Below are 24,893 nucleotides of genomic sequence, written 5' to 3' on the forward strand. Positions count from 1 at the left end.
TATAATGTTATGGATTTTTTTTTTTTAACACTTTTGGTATATTGGGTATAATATTTTCTTCCAACTAAATAGAGTGAAACGTACTAGATAAATAATCAAATTAAAGACTTTTCCAGAAATCAATGGAGACAAGTTTAAGCGGAGGTATACATTACAATGCTGGTGACAATTACCACTGACATATCTGTATACTCTAATCAACATAGGCCATGACTGTGAGTTAATGTGAAATTTTCAGCGCAGATTTCACCCTGTCGACTTGAGCACACGTTAATATGTACGCATTCGATGTAACCAACATATGGATTTCGGTAAAAAAAAAAAAGAAACAAAAATGAAGAAACATTTTAAAAACAAACAAAAAACCCATATTTATAGCTATCAAAGATAATCTTTTTTTTTTTTTTTTGATAATTTCGTTATAATTTTGGTCATTCTATCATTAAACACAGCAAATTATGTTTGCATGTTGTTGTGTATTCAAATACCAAGGTCATGTTGTTTTCTAGCAAAAAAAAAAGAGCTGAAACATTGGCAAATATGTTATCGTTTAAACCAAACCGTTATGTTTGCAGGATCATCGTTTAATCAGCATAAGCATCTTCTTTATGAAGTATGGAGGGAATGTCGTTAGCGTTTCAGGACCATCGATATCATTACAAGTGGGGGGGGGGGGGTCGAAATTCGTTATATACGCTCCTAGAGTCGTGTCCCAGGACCCTTTTGTTTTCCTATCTCGCGAGATTTAGTCCGAGATTGATGAAAAAATAATAAAATATAAGTATAAGTGAATTGAAGAAATAGAAGTCCTTTATATGTATGTTATAATTAACCAAGAGCCTAACGTGACACACATTCTAAGGCGTGTGTCATTTACTAGTATGACATTAAAATGTAAATGTAGAACATACTTTTTGAAGGATAAAAACATTTTCTTTGTGATAAAAAACACAACGATGATTAGACGAATTTTAATATACTGTAGAAGGTTCAACCTGTTTATGGAGGTAAATTCATGTGTCCCAAGATAGAGGTTTTTAATACTACAGGGTTTTGGCCAAAATGGTCACAGTGTTAATGTCTGTATTATTTAAAATTTGTTCTGGTGTCATGTATTCATGTAACAAACTAATCAAACCAAGCACCGCTACCATCTTATGTGTTAAAATGTCACTACCCAGAAAGGGGAAAGATGGGATCGAGAAATTTAATCAAATCTGATGCAAGAAATCCCCACCATTAGAAATATGTTTAAAAGTATGGCTTCTACTGGTGACGAATTTACAGAGCTAATGATGCCCAGTAATCTCTACAGCTGTGTATGCAATTAATGTCGTGGGAGTTCATATTCAGCTGGTATCGTTTATATGGGATATCGTATGTCTGTAAAACACTTAAAATTCATTTCAGATAAAATATCTGATGGTCTTGAGTTTGTTTAGCTGTAAATGTGTTTAGCATGTTTTGTAACAGAGGAAACGCGGGGTTAACTATACATATACAAATAGTTTGATATAGGAATGTCAAGAGGTTTTGTATTTCCCGTTTTGCAGCAATTAAACTATTCAGTGATACTAGTTCAATGTGGTGTATTGTTTGCTCGTGAAGTCGCTGGATGAAGTAGCACTCAACGGTATGTATACCCAAGTAATATGACCCTCTACAGTGGCCGCCTCTTGATTCAAAATTGTTAGTGAGAAAATATAGCTCTAGCTAGGTAATGTACAGTGTATTCTATTGACATATTATTTTGATGTACCGCGCGGTGTTTAAAAAAAAGATGCTTAGAAAGATTGAAGTCTAGGGATCCGATAGGGCTCCAATTATATCTGTATTTCAATCAAAGAAGGACAAAGGAGCTCGGGGTTGGGATCTATTCTTTATAACTTTATACATGTATAGGAGAAAATTGATGAGTTTATCTTCTTCTTTGAAGAAGGCAAAGCCCCAGAGTATAAAACAAAACGACTTTGTTAGACATCACTGTATACTTCCTGTTGCACTAACCTCTATGACATAAATTAACATTTTCTCAGGAAGCCCTATGTACGACCTCAACTACCTTATGTAGTAAACAACGTTTATACTAAGCTGATACGGTGTTACTTTGATACTTATTCTTTGTCATGTTGATATTTATTCATAATATGCTGATGTTTCTCCGTAATGTGTTGATACTTTATACTTTAATCAGCATATATAGATCTTTGGTACAGGAATACAGATTATTAATGTATGTTCTTAATCTAAAACATTTTCTGCTGTTTAAGTTTTGAATTTTGATTGTTTTTTTTAATAAGACGGATTCACCAAATCATTCATAGACGTTGCAAGCAAAACTTTGCTAGATATACATGTACTTCAAATAACCAGAAGATTATAGATTTTTTTTTAATCTCTGTATGTATCAGAAAGAAAGCTCCTTAAACTGAACGAAAGTGGAATTCAAAGTACTGATAATACTGGAAAGCCATTAGCAAGTTTGTTTGGAATACTAGCATTTGCAAATACTGCATATAAATTTTACATGGGGATATAAAGGGTAGATCTTTAAACGTCTTCTTCTCAAAAGCTAATCAGCTAGGAAAGCTGAAATTTGTATGGAAGCATCCTCAGGTAGTGTAGATTCAAAGTTGTGAAAATAATGACAGCCCCGGGAGTAGGGTTGGGTCACAATGGGGGGGGGGGGGCAAAGTTTTACATAGGAATATGTAGAGTAAATCTTAAAAACTCTTTTTCTCAAAAATTAATCAACCAGGAAAGCTGAAACTTGTGTGGGAGCATCCTCAGGTAGTGTAGATTAAAAGTTGTGAAATTCATGACCCCTGGGGGTAGGGTGGGGCCACAATGGAGGATCGATGCTTTACATAGGAATATATAGGGTAAATATTCAAAAATCTTCTTCTCAAAAACTAATCAGCCAGGAAAGCTGAAATTTGTATGGAAGCATCCTCAGGTAGTGTAGACTCAAAGTTGTGAAAATCATGACCCCCAGGGGTAGGGTGGGGCCACAATTGGGGGGGGGGGGTCGACGTTTTACATGGGAATATATATAATATATTATTATATATTATATATATAATATAATTTAATTCTGGTTGTAACGCGGCATTTGATTGGATAGAAAACTTTAGTTAAATTTGTATAACCTGGTTTGCACCTCAAAAGGCACGTCACAATGCACCAACGTCAAAAACGTACTTATCCGCTTGACGTTACGTTTGAATTTTGAACAGATTAATATCATTTTTAAAAGTAAAACTCAATTTGTACAGCAAATTACAGGAAATTAAATTATAAGGAATGAACTCAATATCTACCCAAGTTATACTCGTATAACCTGGGTTGGAGCAATTTACGCTTTTTTATAATCCGCTTCGCGGATTATAAAGCGTAAATTGCCCCAACCCAAGTTATACTCGTATAACCTGGGTTGGAGCAATTTACGCTTTTTTATAATCCGCTTCGCGGATTATAAAGCGTAAATTGCCCCAACCCAGGTTATACGAGTATAACTTGGGTAGACATTGAGTTCATTTCTTAAATATTATATAATATATAATATAATATATATATAAAAATCTTCTTCTCAAAAGCTAATCAGCCAGGAAAGCTGAAATTTGTATGGAAGCATCCTCAGGTAGTGTAGATTCAAAGTTGTGAAATAATGACATCCCCGGGAGTAGGGTTGGGCCACAATGGGGAGGGGGTCAAAGTTCTACATAGGAATATGTAGAGTGAATTTTTAAAAGTCTTCTTCTCAGAAATTAATCAGCCAGGAGAGCTGAAACTTGTGTGGAAGTATTCTCAGGTAGTGTAGATTAAAATCATGACCCCTGGGGGTAGGGTGGAGCCACAATGGAAGATCGATGTTTTACATAGGAATATATAGGGTAAATCTTTAAAAATCTTCTTCTCAAAAACTAATCAGCCAGGAAAGCTGAAAAGGATCAAAGTTTTACATAGGAATATATAGAGTTAATCTTTAATCAAAGTACTGAAGTACTGATTCAAAGTTGTAAAAATCATAACACCCTCAAATTTTAAAATATAGAACATTGTAAATGTAAATAGATTAAATTCTTTCTCAAATCAGCAGAATATATATAGCATAAACGACTATAAATAATAATATACAATCTAATGAAGAAGTATAAGCAATGCACGATTGTTATCAACCCAAAGCCTTGGACTGTGGGTGGTTGTGTCAAACAGCAATGTGATGAAGGACTGTTTTATCATTGTCGGCTTTCAGACATGGCTCGTTGAAATCAGCACGATTCTCCGATTCTTAAGATTTGCAGGCGTAATCTTTAATATCTGTGATATCAGTTCTATCAGTGATATATGTCATTAATATCTGTGATATCGGTTATCTATGATATCTGTGATATCAGCTATATCTGGGATATCAGTTTTATATGTGATATCTGTGATATCATTAATATATAAGATGTCAGCGATATCTGTGATATCATTTATATCTGTGATATCTTTGAGAACACGCAGCGTTATTTTCACCTTTTATTATTGTATGGGGTAGATAGTTACATCATGCCAAGGTCTTCGCTTTATTTATACCTATCTGAACTGAAAGATTAAACATAACCACTGACTGAGTGTGCATCATTGCTTGTAAGTATAAGTCAATAGATTTGGCTGGGGTTGGAATCAATGTATGTATAAGTCAATAGATTTGGCTGGGGTTGGAATCAATGTATGTATAAGTCAATAGATTTGGCTGGGGTTGGAATCAATGTATGTATAAGTCAATAGATTTGGCTGGGGTTGGAATCAATGTATGTATAAGTCAATAGATTTGGCTGGGGTTGGAATCAATGTATGTATAAGTCAATAGATTTGGCTGGGGTTGGAATCAATGTATGTATAAGTCAATAGATTTGTCTGGGGTTGGAATCAATGTATGTATAAGTCAATAGATTTGTCTGGGGTTGGAATCAATAATAAAAGTAGTTTCTAACAAGCAACAAAAACGTTTCAAGACTCTACTTGAAATTAGGAAGAGGAAAGGGGCATTTTCAGGTTTTTTTTTAATTTTTTGAGAAATATTTCAAGATCAATATGATGGTTCAGGTTTAAACAGGTACGTCACATTTTAGGAGGGATAAAAAGATAAGATAGACATTTTCTTCTTGAATTTAAAAACAGTGTAAATATACGTATTCCAAGTAAATTTCTACAGCTACCTAATTCATATATTTCGTTTGGGAGAATTTAGCGTATTAACTGGCGCAATTGCTCTTTAAAGGGCAGAGGGTTAATATGCACTTTATATTGTATTAAGTTCAACCGTTAAATGTTAAACTTGGGCATATTGAATCTGCTTGACCCATGATAATTCTCAAATCTCTTTCTCCCTATATACCCCCCTCTCTCATTCTCTCTCTCTCTCATTCTCTCTCTCTCTCTCTCTCTCTCTCTCTCTCTCTCTCTCTCTCTCTCTCTCTCTCTCTCCATCCAATCCTCTCTCGCTTCCTTCACAGTTTTTGCAAAATTCAATAAAATTATTATGTCCTTTTGTCAATTTGGCTTGATAATGATAAAAACAGTGAACGAAAATTGGACTTATTTATGTTCTAGTCAAAATGTAGTTTGGTAGTCATTTATAAATACGCTGTAAAATACGTAGCCTGCATTATTTCGCTGTCACATTTATCAACGAGGTTCATTTGGCCAGACATCTATTGTAGGGAAAACCGATTTTTTTAAGCAGAGAGGATGCAGATCCCTCGTATAGAGTAATAGCCTCCGTTTGATGATGATGATCACATTGTGTTTTTTGTTTTAATTTTGACAGCCAACGATCAGTCACTGGGTTCACCCACTTTCATATAAAACTTGAACAGCGAGGCCATTAATGTTGCCCGTGGTGTACTGGAGTAATCCCTTTTGATACCCGAGTCGTGGCAGAAATGATCGCTCCCGGGTGAGTTGTTTTTAATCATCTCATTCTCTGAGAAGCATGAGCACTAAATAGTCAGACAAACCAGATTAAAAATGTCAATATGCAAAAGTTTGGGGCTTTAGAGTCTTGCAGCAATGCATTTGATTACAGGAATTAGATAATACAACGCAATTTAATACCAGGAGCATATGAGAGATTAGGGATGACCAAACGCCACTAGAATTGATAAATTATTTCAACTCGTAAAAAAGAGAGTGGAAGAAGAGACCGAATTGTTTAAAAATGAAAAGTTCTAGTAGGCATAAGTGCGATTTTTTAATGCTTGAAACGCCTTTGTTGTAGCTATGTGGATATCCGATCAATGACACCCTGAACGAAGCAAATCATTTCTATTTCCCAGTAGTTTTATAGAAGTTTGTAATTGTGTTTGTGTGTACATTTTTGTCCGGGTCTTTTGTCTCAATACATTAATTTTTGATAGGCTATCTTGTTTCTACAGTGACAAAAAAAGATAGCCAATCAAAATATAATCCAAAAATTAAAAAAAAAACCATTGGTGAGGAACTATACTGACAATTAGAGGCAGATGAATTTTTTTTAGAAAATAATTATCGAAAACAATCATAAAAAGATTGCACATCGAAACCTGTCTTCTTATTTATTTTTTAAAAATTCGTTAAAAGAGTTTCAATTCATGATAAAAAATTCATAAATGAGAGAGAGAGAGAGAGAGAGAGAGAGAGAGAGAGAGAGAGAGAAGGAGAAGATTTTTTGTTTTGTTTAATTTCTGCTCTTAAAACTTTCATGTAAGAAGTAAAAATAGAGGATTTGAACAAAGATCTATGAAGATAATATTTATGTATGGATGTTTAATGCATCATGGATGCATCATTCCCTAATCGGAAACATTATTTTGTTGTTGAAAGAAGGAAATAAAGTGATGCCTAGCTGTATCATACAATTTTTTTTCTCGTATTTTTCATATGAATGTTAAAGACCTGTTCCTGTGTTTATACATGACATTAAGCGCATCACACTGCATGCTACACAGTTCATGTGAGTAAATTCTGGAGGCTTTTAATTTTTTTTCTAAATTTTGTTTTCGGACAAAATGTTTAGAATTCTAGAACTACATGTATTTGTCCTCATATTTTAAAATAGAGTATTCAAAAGTTGTTCTTAAGGTATCCCACTCCTCAATGTTGTTGTATCAAGATTTTCTTGAGAAGTATATCATTGAAATCTGTAGACAAAACATACTTAAAAAATACAAAGATAATGGGGGGTCAGTATCAATCCCTCTGAGTTATGGCCTATTTAATTTGACCTTTTCGCACCTAAAATGCAATTTCATCCTGATTAGGATTTGTTGTCAGTATTTTTGATTAAGCGAACTTATTTCTTCAAATATTGTTTTTAATTATGCACAATGGTCACACTGAATAGAGGGGTTACGAAAAAAATTTGTACGAAGCTGCATAAATTTTTGTGTGACCTTTTTGCACTTAAAATAGACAATTTCTATAATAGTTACAATTTGATTTGAAATAAAAACTTCTTGAATATCAAGAATTTTCTAAGATTAATCCAGTTTGCCTAGATATGTATTCAGTATCATTTTGACATAATAAAACATGGGGGTCAGTGATGTCAAATTTTAGATATAGGGCATCGTCGGAACCCACGGGTTTTCTATCCATTACACTGCCTTCAAAGCAGTGTAATGGATAGAAAACCCGTGGGTTCCGACGATGGATATAGGGCTTCAAAGGTAAAATTCTCGCAAAATTTGGCTTTAAAAAATTCAGACATGTTCTATATATTTGCATGATTTTATGCTAAACGGCTATCACATTTTCAAGATTTGATTTTGTACATGTCACACAGAACATATAAAATATGTTACAAACCTATCAAATGTTAAAAATGTGAATAATGAATAAAGTATAATAAAAATAAATGTATATTGAAAATTCATAAAATTGCTTGTTTCTGTCATTTTCGTTTAAAAAACCTTCCGCACGAAAAAATAATTCCCCCAAAAACTTGTTTGTTTCTTGAATTCAAATGGATTTTCTTTATGAATGTTGTGTAATTATGAAATAATAATCTATCTGTGTTGATTAAATAAATAAAATCATATTCATTTTAAATATAATGATCATCTGCGCAATGAAATAAAAACATGAGGAGTGAGATACCTTAAAAAGAAATCAGTTCCAATTGTAGTTTAATAAAATATACAAAGGCAGTAACAACCATTTGTATAGGAGTAAGAACATTATGCAGTGATGCATGAAGAATGTAATTTTCTCCATCTCGTAACTTACTGGTATGTTCAAGATCAATTAAACATCGAAACATCAACTGACTGAAAAAGTCTGCGAAAAGCCCTTTATTTGACTATTCAGTTACTCCATACACGTTTGAGCAGTGTTGCAAGGAATGCATTTTAATCCGAGATATTCAATATTTGCTGATATCAACAGATTTACACGCAAGTGAAATATCACCGGAGAACAGCCATTCCCAGGTAAACAGTTAATCCCGGGAGAGAGAACAACTCTCGGAAAATCATTTCGTGTCATTGGACACCGATAACAGTTGACACTAAGGACGATCAGCGATTGATTGGAGGAGCCCAGTACACCTGACTTTTCGAACCCTATTGAACGCCCATCTTCAGACCCTGGGTGACGTCTGAACAGCCCCTTGAGCACTAGGAGCGGGCACTTTGTCCGTCTGTCGCCTCAGTGACTGAGGCAAATATTCTGCGTACGGCCGCCATGGAATAAACTTTAATTCTGTAGGTGAGTAGATGTATTTATTGTACTTACTTATACTGACTTGAATAAAAACAATACCAATGTTCATAACCTTTATAGGGATATGTTTTTCTTGTTTAAATAATAATTTAACTCGGGTTGTAACGCGCTTTCTGATTGGCTAAAAAATTATTTTATATCGTATATAGAATGTTGCCTACGTCATAGTAAGACTAACGTCAAAAACGTATCAATACGCCTGACGTTACGTTTGAATTTTGTACAATTTTACGTCATTTTAAAGGTCAAATGACCGTTTTTATCTACAACGGAGAGTAAAAACATTAAATTATAAGCAATGAATTCAATATTTATTAGTTTTATACGATATAAAATGGTTTGAAACAGTTTACGCTTTTTTATAAACCGCTTCGCGGTTTATAAAGCGTAAACTGCCCCAAACCATTTCATATCGTATAAAACAAATACATATTGAATTCATTCCTTAAATAAGTACGATGACACGGTGATTATGTTGCAATAAGAGGCGCTGGTTTGTCGTGTGATTTGTCACAGAGCGTCAGTGATAGCCGTTGTGACCCCCAATCTAATGCCTTGCTATCTCTGAAGGTCAGGATGGCCCCAAATGTTGGTGACAAATTCCTATTCCTGTCTTATTTTCATAGTTACTAAAATCTGGTGAAATATTTTGAAATTATCTCATTTTATTGTTTGCCTTAATTTTGATTGAAACTGTCATTGTTATTTTCACGGATATCTAACAACAAACACTTGATTGATGTAATCGGCCATGCATTTTGTTAAAGGATGATTGCTGTACATTTGTAGGTTTTCAATCCTATTCGTTTTCTATTTTGGACGTTGTTATTGCCATTAAGCATTGCTGAAAATGATCTGCACTTTGCCTTTCTAATTCTCGTTTAAACAAACTCTTTAACAATTGCATTAAAATGTTTCGCATTAAATCTGGCATCCATATTTACATATGTCCCGTGACCAAATAAAGTAGCTATAATCACATGTATGCTAGTATAAGATAATAAATCTTTTATCAGTACTCAGTGTCCAAAAGATTCATTTGCGTATGATCCTTAAAAGAACGAACCAATCTTTATGAGGTTTGGTACACTTATTGATATCAATATTTACGAGAGTGCCCATTTTACATCTGACTTTACTCAAAGGTCACAAGTTGACAGCTTAACCAAATAAAATTTGCTTTTACAAAAATAACATTTTTAAGATAAAAAGTATATTTTAAAAGCCTGTCTGGAAAAAGTCAAAATCCACTCAGTGTATTCTTACAGAAATAAATAATAAATGAAGAAAACCAATTTATAAAAACCTTTCTTAAAGTTGATGTAAACGCAGATTGTTAAGTAAGTGAGCATCTGTGTGAAAATATGATTTGAAACTCATTTAGGTTCTGACATATTCACTTAACATTGCATTACATATTATGACCTACATGTGTGTGACATCGTCTTCTGTTTATAAAGTGTACTTATTCCCTCACGTAATTGTTTGAAAAGAATATTATTATGCCCCCCCCCCCCCCCTTCGAAGAAGGGAGGGCATATTGCTTTGCTGCTGTCTGTTGGTCTGTCGGTCAATCCACCTACAGTTTCCGTTCATTTTCTTCGCAGAGGATAAACATATTGAAATGAAATTTGGCATACCGGTTTATCATGATAATTTCTAGGTCAAGTTCGATATTGGGTACGATCGAGCCATTTTCGAAAGAGTAATGGCCCTTGGACGTAGAAAAATTCCAGTTATTTGCAGTTTCCGCTCATTTTCTTCGCAGAGGATAAACATATTGAAATGATATTTGGTATACAGGTTTATCATGATAATATCTAGGTCAAGTTTGATATTGGGTACGTTCAAGCCATTTAATACAGAGTTATGGCTCTTGGACGTAGAAAAATTCCAGTTATTTGCAGTTTCCACTCATTTTCTTCGCAGAGGGTGTATATATTGATGTGAAATTTAGTATACAGGTTTATCAAAATAATATCAAGGTCAATTTGATTTTGGGTATGATAGAGCAGTTTTTGACAGAGTTATACCCCTTGGACTTAGAAAAATTCCAAATATTTGCTGTTTACCTTCATTTTCTTTGTGAATGTTTCCAAGAGAGGGGGGCATAAGTGTTTCACAAACATCTCTTGTTATACCTTAACTTCTATCCAAAGCAGCACCCGGTTAACATTCTTGCATTTTCCCAAAAATGTTGGAAGAATTGGATTTTGCAGATCTTCTGGTCAGTCCTATATTATTCTATTTCCGAATCTGATGGATAGATACTTGCATGTAACTTGTGTTGGATGGAGAATTTCCTGTATTTCATAAAACTTTGCTTTGGACAAATTAAAGATGTGGGGAATTTGCTAAGATAAGAATGAAGTCCACCTTAATAAAATACAAAGTATGGATGGGGAGTTCCAAGGATAGTAAAAGGGAAGGTTGGTGAAAACCCCATCCAGTCCTAGATCACCTGGGTTTAATTTCCAATGAGTACACCGTCATACTTAAGTTCCTTAAAGGTTCTAATGTTGAGTTTTTAAATTTGAGATTTTGTTGTTATTTTTACAGAAAGCGAATTGTTGGAATTGCTCGCTCTTGCATGATTTCAAAATGTTATAAAGCAGTACAATTGATTAAGAGAATATCCTAAAAAAATATTTGAACTTCAGCCTATTCGCCTACATCATTCCGTCCATCACATAAATAGCATGACCTTGAAGCTAGCTAATCATGTATTAAAAATAGACACATTTTAAGTATGAACTACATTCGCATATGTCTATAAATTAAATAAAAAAAACTTAATTCCTTTAAAATAAAATATATAGCTTTTTTGTTTCTGGTTTTACCTATCAGATTTTTTGCATTTCTGCGAATTGCTGGGAATTTTCTTGATCAAACCGATTTTTGATCTTGTTATTAGCAATTTATTCGAAAGTCAAACTGCTGGCAGCTAATGTTTTCGACAGGCTTTATCTACGGACATAACCCGATACTTGACCCTCCTCACTCGGGAATACGATCTCAGTGCACTGTCCCTAGCCCATGGTGAACTGCACGGGCTTATAAAGTAACATTCGTCACAGAAATGACGGATCGATCCGGGGACTTCAGGCCCCTCAGGAGTGTGGACTTACAAGCACGGAGCCGCATTACATAAAATATTTATAATTGTGACCGTGAAAACACGTCTTCCATCTCAGTAGACAGCTACATGTATCTCTATGTCTGCCTGATACGGCATTTACCTCCCTCCGACGAGTATTGTCGATCACATTCCATAATTAGCTCAATCAAACTTCCTGTCTGTGAATTATTATGAAATCATGTGCTCTAAATTATTTTCACACCCTTTCTCTCTCTCTCTTTTATCTATCACAACCGGTGTTTACTATAATCTGTATTTTTGGACGATGAGATTGGCCGCCATAGATATGCTTAGCAGATCGATTCCAATTAGAATTCTTTGATGCTTTATTATATCTCGGTCCAGTAGGATTCTGTCTTGGAAAGACAATAAAAGCCAATTCTCTAATTGTCGGTATCTGTTTGACACATGATCCTAGGTCTGATTTCGGATTAGTAGTTGTTCAGCGCTCACAACTTTAACCCAACTTTTGTACAAAGTACTTTTTTTTAATAGTTAATCGTCAAGGTAAGAGCTTTCTACTTTTCCTTTTATAATTACATAGTAATGCCATTGTCCCCCAAAACATAAATAAAAAAACGTAGGCCATTAAGAATCCTTTTTTCTGATTGAATCAATTTTATTTTACCATGGATTTCATGCATTAAGAGGATTGTTGGCTTGTATAAGATTTTCAGAAATTCTAACTAGAGCTATGTAATGGGGAACGAAATACAAAAGTTTTATGTAGAGATATTTTACAAATTACGGTATAAATGAAAACAATACATATAATTGTTTTTTATATGTAAATAATACTTTAATTCAACTCTGCATCGAAGTATTTAGCTGAATGTTTCAACAGGAATGTAAAATCTACCTTCGCTGAGAATAGGATGTGTTATATCCCATACGTTATTATTATTTATCTTTTAAAAGGGATGTTTTTGAATAAACTCTGTGATTTTCATCTTCATATTATAAGGAAGCAATTGACTGTTGTATAATTTGAATTCACACACAGATGAGCACAATCAATTTCCCATAGAGCTCTGCATAACGTCCTCAGTACTTCACTATAATAATTTGAACGAAAAAAAGATATGGTATCAAATGCTAATTCATTCCAAGTCCTATCAGAAAAATATGGCGTTTGTGTGTCAGATTTGTAGTTGTTTTCAAGTTACAACTATCAAATGTAAATGGCACTCTCCATGTACATACCATAGTAAGAATTCTTCAACAATCTCTCGTGGTATAACTCTATTTTTATATTTCTTCTATCATTTTTTAAAAACTGTAATCTATACAGGACCATGGTTACGACTCTGTAATTTTACAGGACCAATTCAGCCGACATTTTTTTCCCATTTTTGATGTTGATATAGTTTCATGAAGGTATTTATAATCAACCAAAAGTTGAATGTCCGTGGTGGACTTATAAACTAGATACAGAGCTTACAACTAAAATATGTAAACAAAGCTCACGCCATGTTTTTGTTTGCATAATAAATGCTTAATATAAAATACACGGTTTCAAAGATTTGAATGTGAAAACACTAAATACTGTTTTTAGTGTTCATAGCTAACAAAGAGATAAAAGATCTGCTTATAAAAACCAAACTTTTATTAATATTGTTAATTAAACCTAGAAATGGTATTCAAATTTTGTCTATAACCATTGAAAATACCCCCAAAAGAAGCATTTTTAATAGAAAACTGATTTTCAGATCAAATTTGACTTAAGTTTTTTTCTCTTTAATTTAAAGAAATTACATGTCACAACCCAGACAACGTTAGCCTCTCATTGCAATGTTCTCTGTAACTTGCAACTCTGATATGTAAACATCCGGGGTGTTGCTACTACATGTATACCATCCTTCTATAAACAGACGGTACAGGTACCAAGCTTGCTTGGAGATTTTTCTACTACATTAGTCTAAAATGCTTGCCAGATGCCAGAAAATAGCTTTTGGGGTGAAATCATAACTACATTATTAAAATCTTGGTCATGCCATTCAATTTGTATGGAAACAACAATATGATATCTTCAGGTCAGATAAAGATGTGACCGAAACAGAGCGGGGACAACAGGGGATTGGTGAGCATACCACGGAGGCTGTAAAAAGTATATATATATATATATATATATATATATATATATATATATATATATATATATATATATATATATATATATATATATATATATATATATATATATATATATATATATATATATATATATCTCGTACGACAACCTCCCTCCCTCCCCAAAAAAACCCCAAATAAGCAAATGCAAAAATACACAATCATGGTTTTTAAATAAACTACTTTAATGTCTATATTCAAGGCCGGTAGAGCATATGACTCTACTTATAATATAAAGTATGTTCTGCTCTTACTAAGTTTAACCATACGACATATTTTAAGCTGCTACGTTTGACGTTCTGCTATTTTTCTCATAAAATTATAAACTTATATAACCCAGCCTATGTAAGGTATCAAAGATTTGAAGGCAGTTTGAACGATGTGAGCTGGGTTTTCCCGTGTATACTGGCCCGAAGACTTCTCGACTACTCTAGAAGTTGTGCAATAAATACTGACTGATATCAGCAACTCATAAATTGTTTTTGCCTGTCCGAGAAGTGAAGAGTCCTTAGGTTGGTGCGGAGTACGTATTGTTGAGTGGAACATTATAGTGAATCATACGTGCATGAGTGTTCTATAGTTAACGAAGACTTGTCATTGCCTAACAAATGCAAAATTTAAAGAAAAATACGTAAAAATCCTTTATATAGATCATGACATTCGGTTTAAAGAACAGGAAATGTCTGAGGTTTTTTCCGTACCTCGTTACTATTAGTGGGGCACAGAAAAAGCGAAAAATTGGGGGTGGTTAAACGATTGTCAACAAAGGGTCATGCTCGAGTAATCTACGTTAATTCCTGGTTTGTTAAGGTGCTTTTCGTTATTTTAGATCCAATGATTAAACGACTTGCTGGCAATAAAACATCAGTTGTTTTGGGAAGTCTGAGCTAGTTACTGGGGTCACGACACACAGTCAGTGTGTCAACATTCTTTGTTCGCTGACACTACGGGAATCGCATTAAAGGCACTTCAAATTTTAAAAGAGGATAAGTTGCTATTTTGCAGCATTGATGCGTGTCTTCCGTTTTCTCTCCCAAATATGTAACAATGAAAATTCGTTTACTCATAGCCATGTACTGTCGATATGTGTGGGAATACTGACGGGGTTCTCCTTCTTTCAGATGTGATTACAATGAACCAGTCCGTGGAATCTCTACAAGATGGTGTGTACAATACTTCAGGAAGTCCCGCGACAGCCATGTGTAGCAAGGTGGTGTTAAACGACGGACATGTAGCTCGCCTGAACTCCAACACCGTGGACCTTCTCTACATTCCTACAATAGTGTATGTGTCTGTTCTATTGTGTGTGGGGATTCCGGGGAATGCCCTGGTGGCCTACGTGTACACCTCCTGGCGGCGGTCTCCCTCCCGCCTCGTTATCATTGCGCTGGCCGTGTTTGACCTCGTCAACTGTCTGTTCACTATCCCCACGGAAATCTACTTCATCCTCAATATATATCTGGACCCGAATCCAATACTGTGCAAAGTGACCCGTTTTTTTACTTTCTCCATGAACAACGCCTCGTCCTTCGTTCTCTTGTTCATCGCCGTGGACCGGTTCAAGAGGATATACAAGCCCCTCAAACCTCCGTTCAGCAATCGGATCACCAAGACTATGATCGGGATAAGCTTTGCAGTAGCATTTATATTCTCCTGGCCGTCTCTGCTGATTTACGGTAGGCAGACATTTAACATCCCACTGTCTAACGACACATGTATAAGAGTGCGCACCTGTCTCATAGACGACGATGTTAAGACCAGCATCTACCCGTTGTTGTTCAATATAATACTCACGGCGGGCACTATCCTTATCGACATCATCATGATCTCTGTGTACGCCTATATCGGCAGTAGATCGATCAAAGCCATCAGGGAAACCAACCGCTTTTTCCCAAAGTTTGCGTTCAATACAAATGACACTATGGACTTTTCCGTAGAATATTCACAAGAGGCACATGACCCAATTATCGTGAACCGAAAACACTCTCAAAACTATAAAAAGAACTCGACGGCCACTTTGTCCAATGACATTCACTCAAAGTTCGACTCACTTGACCGGAAGGGGTCGACGGTGACGATAATTTCGACCAAACGAGGACATTCCGCGAAGTCTTCCATTCAAAAGGCGGACAGGAAGGGGCGGAGACAGATGTTAAAATCTACATTTATGCTATTTTTAGTAACAGTGTTGTTCATTGGATCATTTATACCCTATTGTGCCCTTGTGTTCATACGCTATTCACGGCCTACGTACTACCCCGAGCTGTCGAGCGCCGGAAAAGCCACATATAATGTATTCCTACGCTCTTACATGATGAGCAGTGCACTAAATCCTGTTATATATAGCTTTCTAAGTAGCAAGTTCAGAAAACAGTGCCACAGAATTGGCCGAAAAATATTTTGCTTTGGTCAATATCAATAACGATAGGATGGAAATTGACTTGAAAAAATATCAAAACTTATGGACCAATGTACGTTAGAAACTAATGTGTTTTGTGGTGTGTGGATCGGTCCTTGTATTCCTTTTTCTACATGTCAACATTCCGAATCATTGAGTCATTAGAAATAACCAAAGCAAAATCATAGCCGAAAAGGAAAAATGTGTTTGCGTATATATACTGGCCCTTCAGTCAACAAAATTATACATATCTGAATGTCGGTCATAAAGTTTTTTTAAACTATCAGTATTTTTTCTTTCTGTGATAAAACACTACTTAGGTAAGCATAATGATGTGGTGTACATGACCTTCTGTATGGTTGGGTCGGAGTGCAACAACAGAGAGGAGGACTGTTCCTTGTTCTTTGTGTTCATCTACTGGATGTTCGTGGGTGACACAAGGGACGTTATTACTACAATTGCCATTGAGCAAAAACAGTTACAGAAAAAAAGATGAAAAATCAGTTGAAAGCAGTTAAAGTCCTTATTGTGTACGATGAAAGTTTGATTTGCGTGATAAAAGTGTATGTTAAGACTTGGATAGGTAGGAATGATCTATCTAGACTATTTAGACAATTTGGGGTTATCATAATTAAAAAATAAATAAATATGCAAACATGCTATCGCAAAAACACTTTTGTTTTGTGATGTTTGGTGATTTTTTTCACTAAAAAGGACTGAGGTGTTCCGGGTGGTTTCGACCTTTGAACAATAGATTGCTTTTAGAATTCTTACTCTATATGATATGGAGTACAATCAATGATGCCGCGTATTGCTGAGCATTATTACTGTCCCCAAAAGTGAAAAGTAAACTTTAGACTATATAAGTGTGTGGGTCGGGGTGGGACTGGGGGTGTTCAGGCATTAAACACCGAGGAGAAGAGAGCTGTAATGCCAAATGATTTTGCAAGAAATCCGAAATATAATTCTTTGTTGGTTCTTGGTTGAATGTATGCATTGCAAAAAAGGTCTTTTTTTTTATCCTGAAACAAATATTTCTGGATTAAACATAAAAGAATAATGGTTACAGTTATATTAATGAACAACAATCAATAGAAGTGCTCTTTGAATATCAACTGTTGAGGCATTCATTCTTTGTTGTACGTGAATAGACTTAAGCCTCGAACTCCAATCTTTGATTTACAGTAGGTTACCCATATTTCACTTTTATTAGGACACCGATTCAATCAATGCCTCTTCCGAAATTTTGAAGTTCGTGGCCCCCTGGGTCAGGGGCTCTGGTGTCAGGGTGGAGCTCTAGTGATTATATAGAGAAAATGCATTAATTCTTTCAAACATCTTCTCCTCTGCCTCTTGATTTTAAGCAAATAAAATAAGAACCGAGTAATGATGAGGAAGAGTGCCTCTTCCAAAATTGTGAAGTGCATTGCCCCTGGGTCAGGGCTTCTGGTGTAAACTAAGTACATTGTTAAGATGAAAAAGAATGCTTCTTCTATTTGTAATATTTTTTATTAGAATTTAGAAAGTGTTTTGCACTAAACAATCCCTGGACATTAACAAGAGGCCCAGGGGCCACATCATTCACCTGAACAACTGTTCTTGTATCATCTTATATCAGTTTTTTAAAAACATTTTCCCTATATATTTCTAGGTATAAGTTTGAAACCTTCTTGGGGCCCCAGTGTTACTCTTGGTAGTTTGCCGGTCATGATTTATAATATACATTATTTGAGAATGTTTGCATAGTAATATCACAAATTGTAGCATTATAGCACTTAAGAAGATTTTTTTTTTAACATTTCCCCATTATATTTCTATGTTAAACTTTAAAACCTAATAATGATAATCTCACAAAATTGTGGCATTGTAGTTCTTGAAAAGAATATTTTCCCTTTATATTTCTATGTTAAATAATGAACCTCACTTGCTGCCCCAGTATTGGTCAGGGGGTCACGATTTTGACAATTTAGATTTTGTAAGACACGCATCCTAGTTTCACTGTTTCGCCTTTAAAAAGGGGTTTTGTCCTTTATTTATACTATTTAAATTTCCCTTTCAAAAGGGATGCTTTGTACCGAGTTTGGTTAAATTTGGTCCAGTGGTTGTAGATAAGAAGTCAAAAATGTGAAAAGTTTACAGACAAACAGGTGATCAAAAAGGCTCATTTGAACCTTCCTTGAGGTGAGCTATAAATGATTTCATTAGCCCTGTTATTTTAATGCGAATGAATATACATTGCAAAAGTCACACTGCAGTTACTCAGGTGACCGATAAGGCTCATGGACCTCTTGTCATAAATGTGAAATGTTTTCCTTTCGGTCGGATTTAAGATTAAGCGCCGTCTGATTTTCTTTGGTGGATAATAAAAGCTTACCGACACTGTCGTAGATAAATGTGATGTACAAAATTGTCACAAAGTCAGTGGTTTTACTAGAGACATTCCCGATTATAACTGGTAAGTAAAAGTTTAATCACAACTAGACTTTGACCCGTGCGTGCACGGGTTGACATTGCATATCGAACATTTAGAAATAGGTACATCGATACACCTTATTATTGACATTTACATAACAAAGCTATAAGCCTACAATAATGCTATTAATTTCACTACACTTTCCTTAGTTTGAATAACCTAACTGTGTCTCGGGAAAAGCCCCTCCCTTACTTATACCCGTAAAGTAGCAGAAAATTGCAGAATCGCTCTGGAATGATTTTGGAGAAAGTTAATGAATGATGTTGCCTTGAAAATAACAGTCAAATACATCACAACAAACCTTTTTGAGACTGCAAATACCTTTCAACTAAAAATTTTAATCCATAGAATGGAAGAACTCAACACCTTTTCACCAACGTACACGTAATCGTATATTCTTTGTAAAACTGGGTCTGTATGACATTATTCATTTTTACGATAAAACATATTCTATCATCTCTCTCCTAACAAATATAATGCAACATTTTTGCATGTAATCAAATATTTTTTGTCATCACGAAGATGAAAGTAAGTGCTTAGTTGAAATGTATATTTGTTATTTTATACTTTCTCTCACAATTAAGAAATCATTAATTTATATGAACAAAATATATAGCAAAAGTCCAATGAAAATTTACCCGTATTTGTATTATCATTTCTGAGTTTATTCAGGCAGATGTGATATTGTGGAAACAAATATAAACTAAAGATCCCGTTAGTGTGAATGTATTGCGCAAGTGCAAGATTGTAAAATCCAAAAAATCCAGGTGATTTCCGGGATTTTTTGAGGAATTTTCGTTGATTATTAATTAGCGAAGCTTAACTGAGAAAAAATAAAAACAAATTGGTAATCTTCAAGTACCAAAGATGTTTAAAATATATAAAACAAAAGACGGTATTCTTCCGATTTCTCGGTATTAAAGACTAAAAATTCGAGTCTATTATTTTAATATAGTAGTATAGATATTACTGAACTTACATACTAGTAGCGGATAAATAAGCTGCATCCGTTATTTTGGTAAATCTTATCTAAATATAAGAGATACTATGTATTCATACATGTAAATCATGATAACCAGCGGAAGATGTAGGTGAGTGTTAGGGGTATGTTTTGAGTTGTTTGACTGCAACATATTCGTTTTAAGCAAAACACTGTCGAATCTCTCTGATACTGGACGGACCGAAGCGACGAATACAGTCCAATATCTAACAGAATGGGCAGTCTGAGGCTTAAATCTTTTGAAAAAGAGACCACTTGTTAATTAGCATTTTTAGATAAACAAAACGTTTTTGCATTGGTCCTATTAGTCCATATTACGCCATGAAACAAGCATGCGCTTTGCAAAGGCGTGTATGGTTCAAAATCCGTCATTTTTGTTAGTAAAAGTAATTACTGTTGTTAAATGTACTTGAAATTAAGACGTTTGATTTGATTTAGGATTCTCATTTCCCAACCCAATTTTATAATAAAAGGACTACGTTAATTGAGCACCCAATTATTATCTTTTTATTTTGCAATATTTTTTTCCTTCGTATTGGGATCTGTAAATTTCTATTCTCATGGATATTATACGCATTTTGCACGCAAAAACCAGATAAATTCCCGTGAAATTGGAGAAACCAGTGCTTGTGTCTGTTTTTCTCTTTTATCGGTTTATCTGAGTTTGTGCGGCCTACCCCAGTCATCTGCAGCTGTACAGTATGTGACAAGTAGCCATGCAATAAGTACATAAGTAGAAAGTCACTTGACAGCTACAGGTAACTTACTTGACGGTATGCAGCAGATTTAGGGATTTACATGACTTATTTTAACAAAAGATGACGTAACTCTTGTAAAATAGAGCCCACAAGAGGGAGACTTTATAGGCACAACAAATTAAGCAATGAATATATACAGTTAATAATGAGTATTTAAACTTTGTTCTGCTCAGCATTCTTAAGTGCAGACTTAATTTAAAGGAAATGCATAATTTTAAAGTTTCCAAGGTTTACACAGCTGCCTGCCTTATGGTGTTTGTATTATCATGAATATTAATTTTTCTTATATTTCGTGTTATAATATTGCTTTTCAATAACATAATTTGTGTTTAAAAAAAAAGAAAAAAAGCAAAAACTATGCGTGAAATACTTACATTTACATTAGTACATGTGTAAGGGAGATTACTCGTAAACAAGTGCTAGGTTTAGAGTATATAAGAAAAGGTATTCTGAAAAAAATTAACAGAGTAAAGAGAATTGAGTTGCAAAGGAGGTTGCTCGTCAACTGCATTGTCAACTAAGGATAATATCGAAACCCCCAGAAAAGTAAATATTAATGTCTGCCCGAGTGTTTCCATAGCAGTTTTTTGAAGTAAAATCAATTTCCACATGTCGCTTAATAATGACTTTTTCATCTGAGTGCAATTAATGCAATCACTTGTGGACATGCATGACGTCTTGTGCAGCCTGCATTAATCTCCTATAAAATGACAATAAAGACATTGATTCATGTGTGTAAACTTTGTATTTAACCATCCTACAACTGGTCACGTGGACAAAGAGAGCGAGTTAATATGACGGTCCCAGCTATACTATACTGACTAATGAACATCCAATGTAAGTTTAGAGTGGATCATGATTTACTCAAATTTTGAATTCTTTTCCTGGAATAAATTGTAAAAATCTCTTTGGGTCCTCGTTTTTGTCCAAAGGTCACAGTTAAGAACCTACACTTTATCAGGATTTTTGCACAGTTTATAGTAACATATTTTAGTATTGAAGTTCTCTAGAGGACGTTTAATAATTCTCCATTAATATTTTTATATCGAAGTTGAAACGTAAATGGTGTCCCGGAATTGTCAAGGGACCACAGATTGAAAAATGAGGAATCAACACTTCAGCAAATTATTCTAACCTCGTATGAATTATACCACGATCATTCCAACCAGTAAAAACAAATTATTCTTTGACTCAGGCGTATACATTGGTATAAGTCAAGTTGTATACATTGGTATAAGTAAAGTTGTATACATTGGTATAAGTAAAGTTGTATACATTGGTATAAGTAAAGTTGTACACATTGGTATAAGTAAAGTTGTATACATTGGTATAAGTAAAGTTGTACACATTGGTATAAGTAAAGTTGTATACATTGGTATAAGTAAAGTTGTATACATTGGTATAAGTAAAGTTGTATACATTGGTATAAGTAAAGTTGTATACATTGGTATAAGTAAAGTTGTATACATTGGTATAAGTAAAGTTGTACACATTGGTATAAGTAAAGTTGTACACATTGGTATAAGTCAAGTTGTATACATTGGTATAAGTAAAGTTGTATACATTGGTATAAGTAAAGTTGTATACATTGGTATAAGTAAAGTTGTATACATTGGTATAAGTAAAGTTGTATACATTGGTATAAGTAAAGTTGTATACATTGGTATAAGTAAAGTTGTACACATTGGTATAAGTAAAGTTGTATACATTGGTATAAGTAAAGTTGTACACATTGGTATAAGTAAAGTTGTACACATTGGTATAAGTCAAGTTGTATACATTGGTATAAGTAAAGTTGTATACATTGGTATAAGTAAAGTTGTATACATTGGTATAAGTAAAGTTGTATACATTGGTATAAGTAAAGTTGTACACATTGGTATAAGTAAAGTTGTATACATTGGTATAAGTAAAGTTGTACACATTGGTATAAGTAAAGTTGTATACATTGGTATAAGTAAAGTTGTATACATTGGTATAAGTAAAGTTGTATACATTGGTATAAGTAAAGTTGTATACATTGGTATAAGTAAAGTTGTATACATTGGTATAAGTAAAGTTGTACACATTGGTATAAGTAAAGTTGTACACATTGGTATAAGTAAAGTTGTACACATTGGTATAAGTCAAGTTGTATACATTGGTATAAGTAAAGTTGTATACATTGGTATAAGTAAAGTTGTATACATTGGTATAAGTAAAGTTGTATACATTGGTATAAGTAAAGTTGTATACATTGGTATAAGTAAAGTTGTATACATTGGTATAAGTAAAGTTGTACACATTGGTATAAGTAAAGTTGTATACATTGGTATAAGTAAAGTTGTACACATTGGTATAAGTAAAGTTGTATACATTGGTATAAGTAAAGTTGTATACATTGGTATAAGTAAAGTTGTATACATTGGTATAAGTAAAGTTGTATACATTGGTATAAGTAAAGTTGTATACATTGGTATAAGTAAAGTTGTATACATTGGTATAAGTAAAGTTGTACACATTGGTATAAGTAAAGTTGTATACATTGGTATAAGTAAAGTTGTACACATTGGTATAAGTAAAGTTGTATACATTGGTATAAGTAAAGTTTTATAATATCTTATCTACTACTTGGTCAGTTAATGAATATAATGAATGGAAGATACATGCATTTAATACAAAAGGTGCATTTTGAATTAGCCTCTGGTAAAAGGGAGCTAGCTCTCCTACAGGTTAAAAAGTACAACTCTCGGTTTCACAGCATTGTTTTGATGACTGGTACAAAAATAGAATTGACACATACCAAGTTAAACTGAAAGTGGAAACAATTTCAGTGAAGATCGATAAATGGACATTAAAGCTGCACGATCCGATTTTTTGGCTAATACAGTATCAAATATTTTTCCATAGAAACCAATCATCTTAGAAAGCTATTACCTTTTGCTTATTTAAACCAGCAGAATCAGTCTCCTTTTAAAGTTAGAAATATTCAAAATAAATAAAAATAATTTAGTTCTGAGCATACAGAAAAATAATTCAAAATGCATCAACTACTGAAAGGTCTATTATTGTACACATACTTAGCATAGCCATCGTTTAAAAGCGTATACAAAATTTGATATAAAATCGGACAGCTTTAAAATAGATAGTAGAACAGTTTGTTTACATGTAAAATTGGCGACTATCTATTTGCACTAGTTCCTGAGATGTAAAATATCAAGATCGTCAAAAGAGCAAAAAAAAAAAAAAGGTCAGATATTTCGGACTAGATCTGTATGTGAATTTAACATACTTCATTTTCCGAGGTCAGTTAGCGTGAGTAAGATAAAGTCTGACATAAGTAAAGTGACGATAGCAGCAGTAATACAAAAGACGGGTAAACAAGGCGTGTAAAATGCCTGTATGAGGATAGATCAGGTACTGTAAAATAAAAATATCAACAAATCTGATACACCCCCCCCCCCATATTATTGAAAACAATGTATATTTATCAAAACATTGATTTATAACCTTTGAATATGTTAAATACTTGGAACAGGTTGATTCAAACTGGCGTATGCGTGTAAAACCTCCAAAAAGTGTCATTTTTAGAACTTCAATGACTTTTCTTTTATAGAGTGGGTCTGAGCTCCATATTTTTGTCGTAGTCTATATAAGGTTTAGAGAAAATCAAACCCATTTTAATCAACAACAAATATTTATCAATTTATTGAACGAAGTATAACGTTAGTACATGTCTATTAATAATCACATTATTAGCCATCTCGGAAGTTGGCTACTATCTCTGAATCTTAAGCATGTACATATGTATAATGATAATAGATTCTTAATCTAAATAATTAATCTTTGTCAGGAGTAGTAATTGATTTAATTATTCTTAAACCTATGTTTTGTCTATTTGTCCAGCGATACCCAAGATGAAAGATTGGTCATACCCATTTATTAATACACATCATTTCAGCGCACTACCGGTTTTACTGTTTCATAAACATTTTCATAAATGGGATATAAAAGTAACAGCTGATTATTCAGAAATACAAATTTAGGTCGTCCATCATAGTATGAGATTTCTGACTATGCTATCTTTATTAAAGTTTTCCAGCTTTTTGAACTTTTCAAATGTTACCGCCGTACAACTAGCTGAAATTCGTCGTAATGTAGTACTCCCGTTCTTGTAAAACATTCTATTCTCAGTCACATAACAACAATCAAAGTACTGAAGTACAGACGGTATCGATTATCATTTATTTTAAAATCAATTTATC

At 33.9% G+C, this 24,893-nt stretch overlaps 1 protein-coding gene across 5 annotated transcripts; it reads left to right on the forward strand.

The window, feature by feature from the left end:
• Positions 1-1,446: 1,446 nt before the first annotated feature.
• LOC105321693 (thyrotropin-releasing hormone receptor) lies at positions 1,447-16,877 on the forward strand. 5 transcript variants are annotated; one of them, XM_066074601.1, is made up of 5 exons: positions 1,449-1,633; positions 5,819-5,947; positions 6,923-6,982; positions 8,416-8,736; positions 15,142-16,877. In XM_066074601.1, exon 5 carries the CDS (start codon positions 15,153-15,155, stop codon positions 16,440-16,442), a length of 1,290 nt encoding a protein of 429 aa, XP_065930673.1. In that variant the 5' UTR covers positions 1,449-1,633; positions 5,819-5,947; positions 6,923-6,982; positions 8,416-8,736; positions 15,142-15,152; the 3' UTR covers positions 16,443-16,877. The 5 variants fall into 5 exon arrangements, with proteins under 5 accessions (XP_034302969.1, XP_065930673.1, XP_034302965.1 ...); XM_034447078.2 differs by lacking the exon at positions 6,923-6,982 and having other exon boundaries at positions 1,447-1,633; positions 8,416-8,732; XM_034447074.2 differs by lacking the exon at positions 6,923-6,982.
• The last annotated feature ends 8,016 nt before the right edge of the window (positions 16,878-24,893 follow it).

This window comes from Magallana gigas, chromosome 2 (assembly GCF_963853765.1).
Source record: "Magallana gigas chromosome 2, xbMagGiga1.1, whole genome shotgun sequence".
NCBI classification, from domain to species: domain Eukaryota; kingdom Metazoa; phylum Mollusca; class Bivalvia; order Ostreida; family Ostreidae; genus Magallana; species Magallana gigas.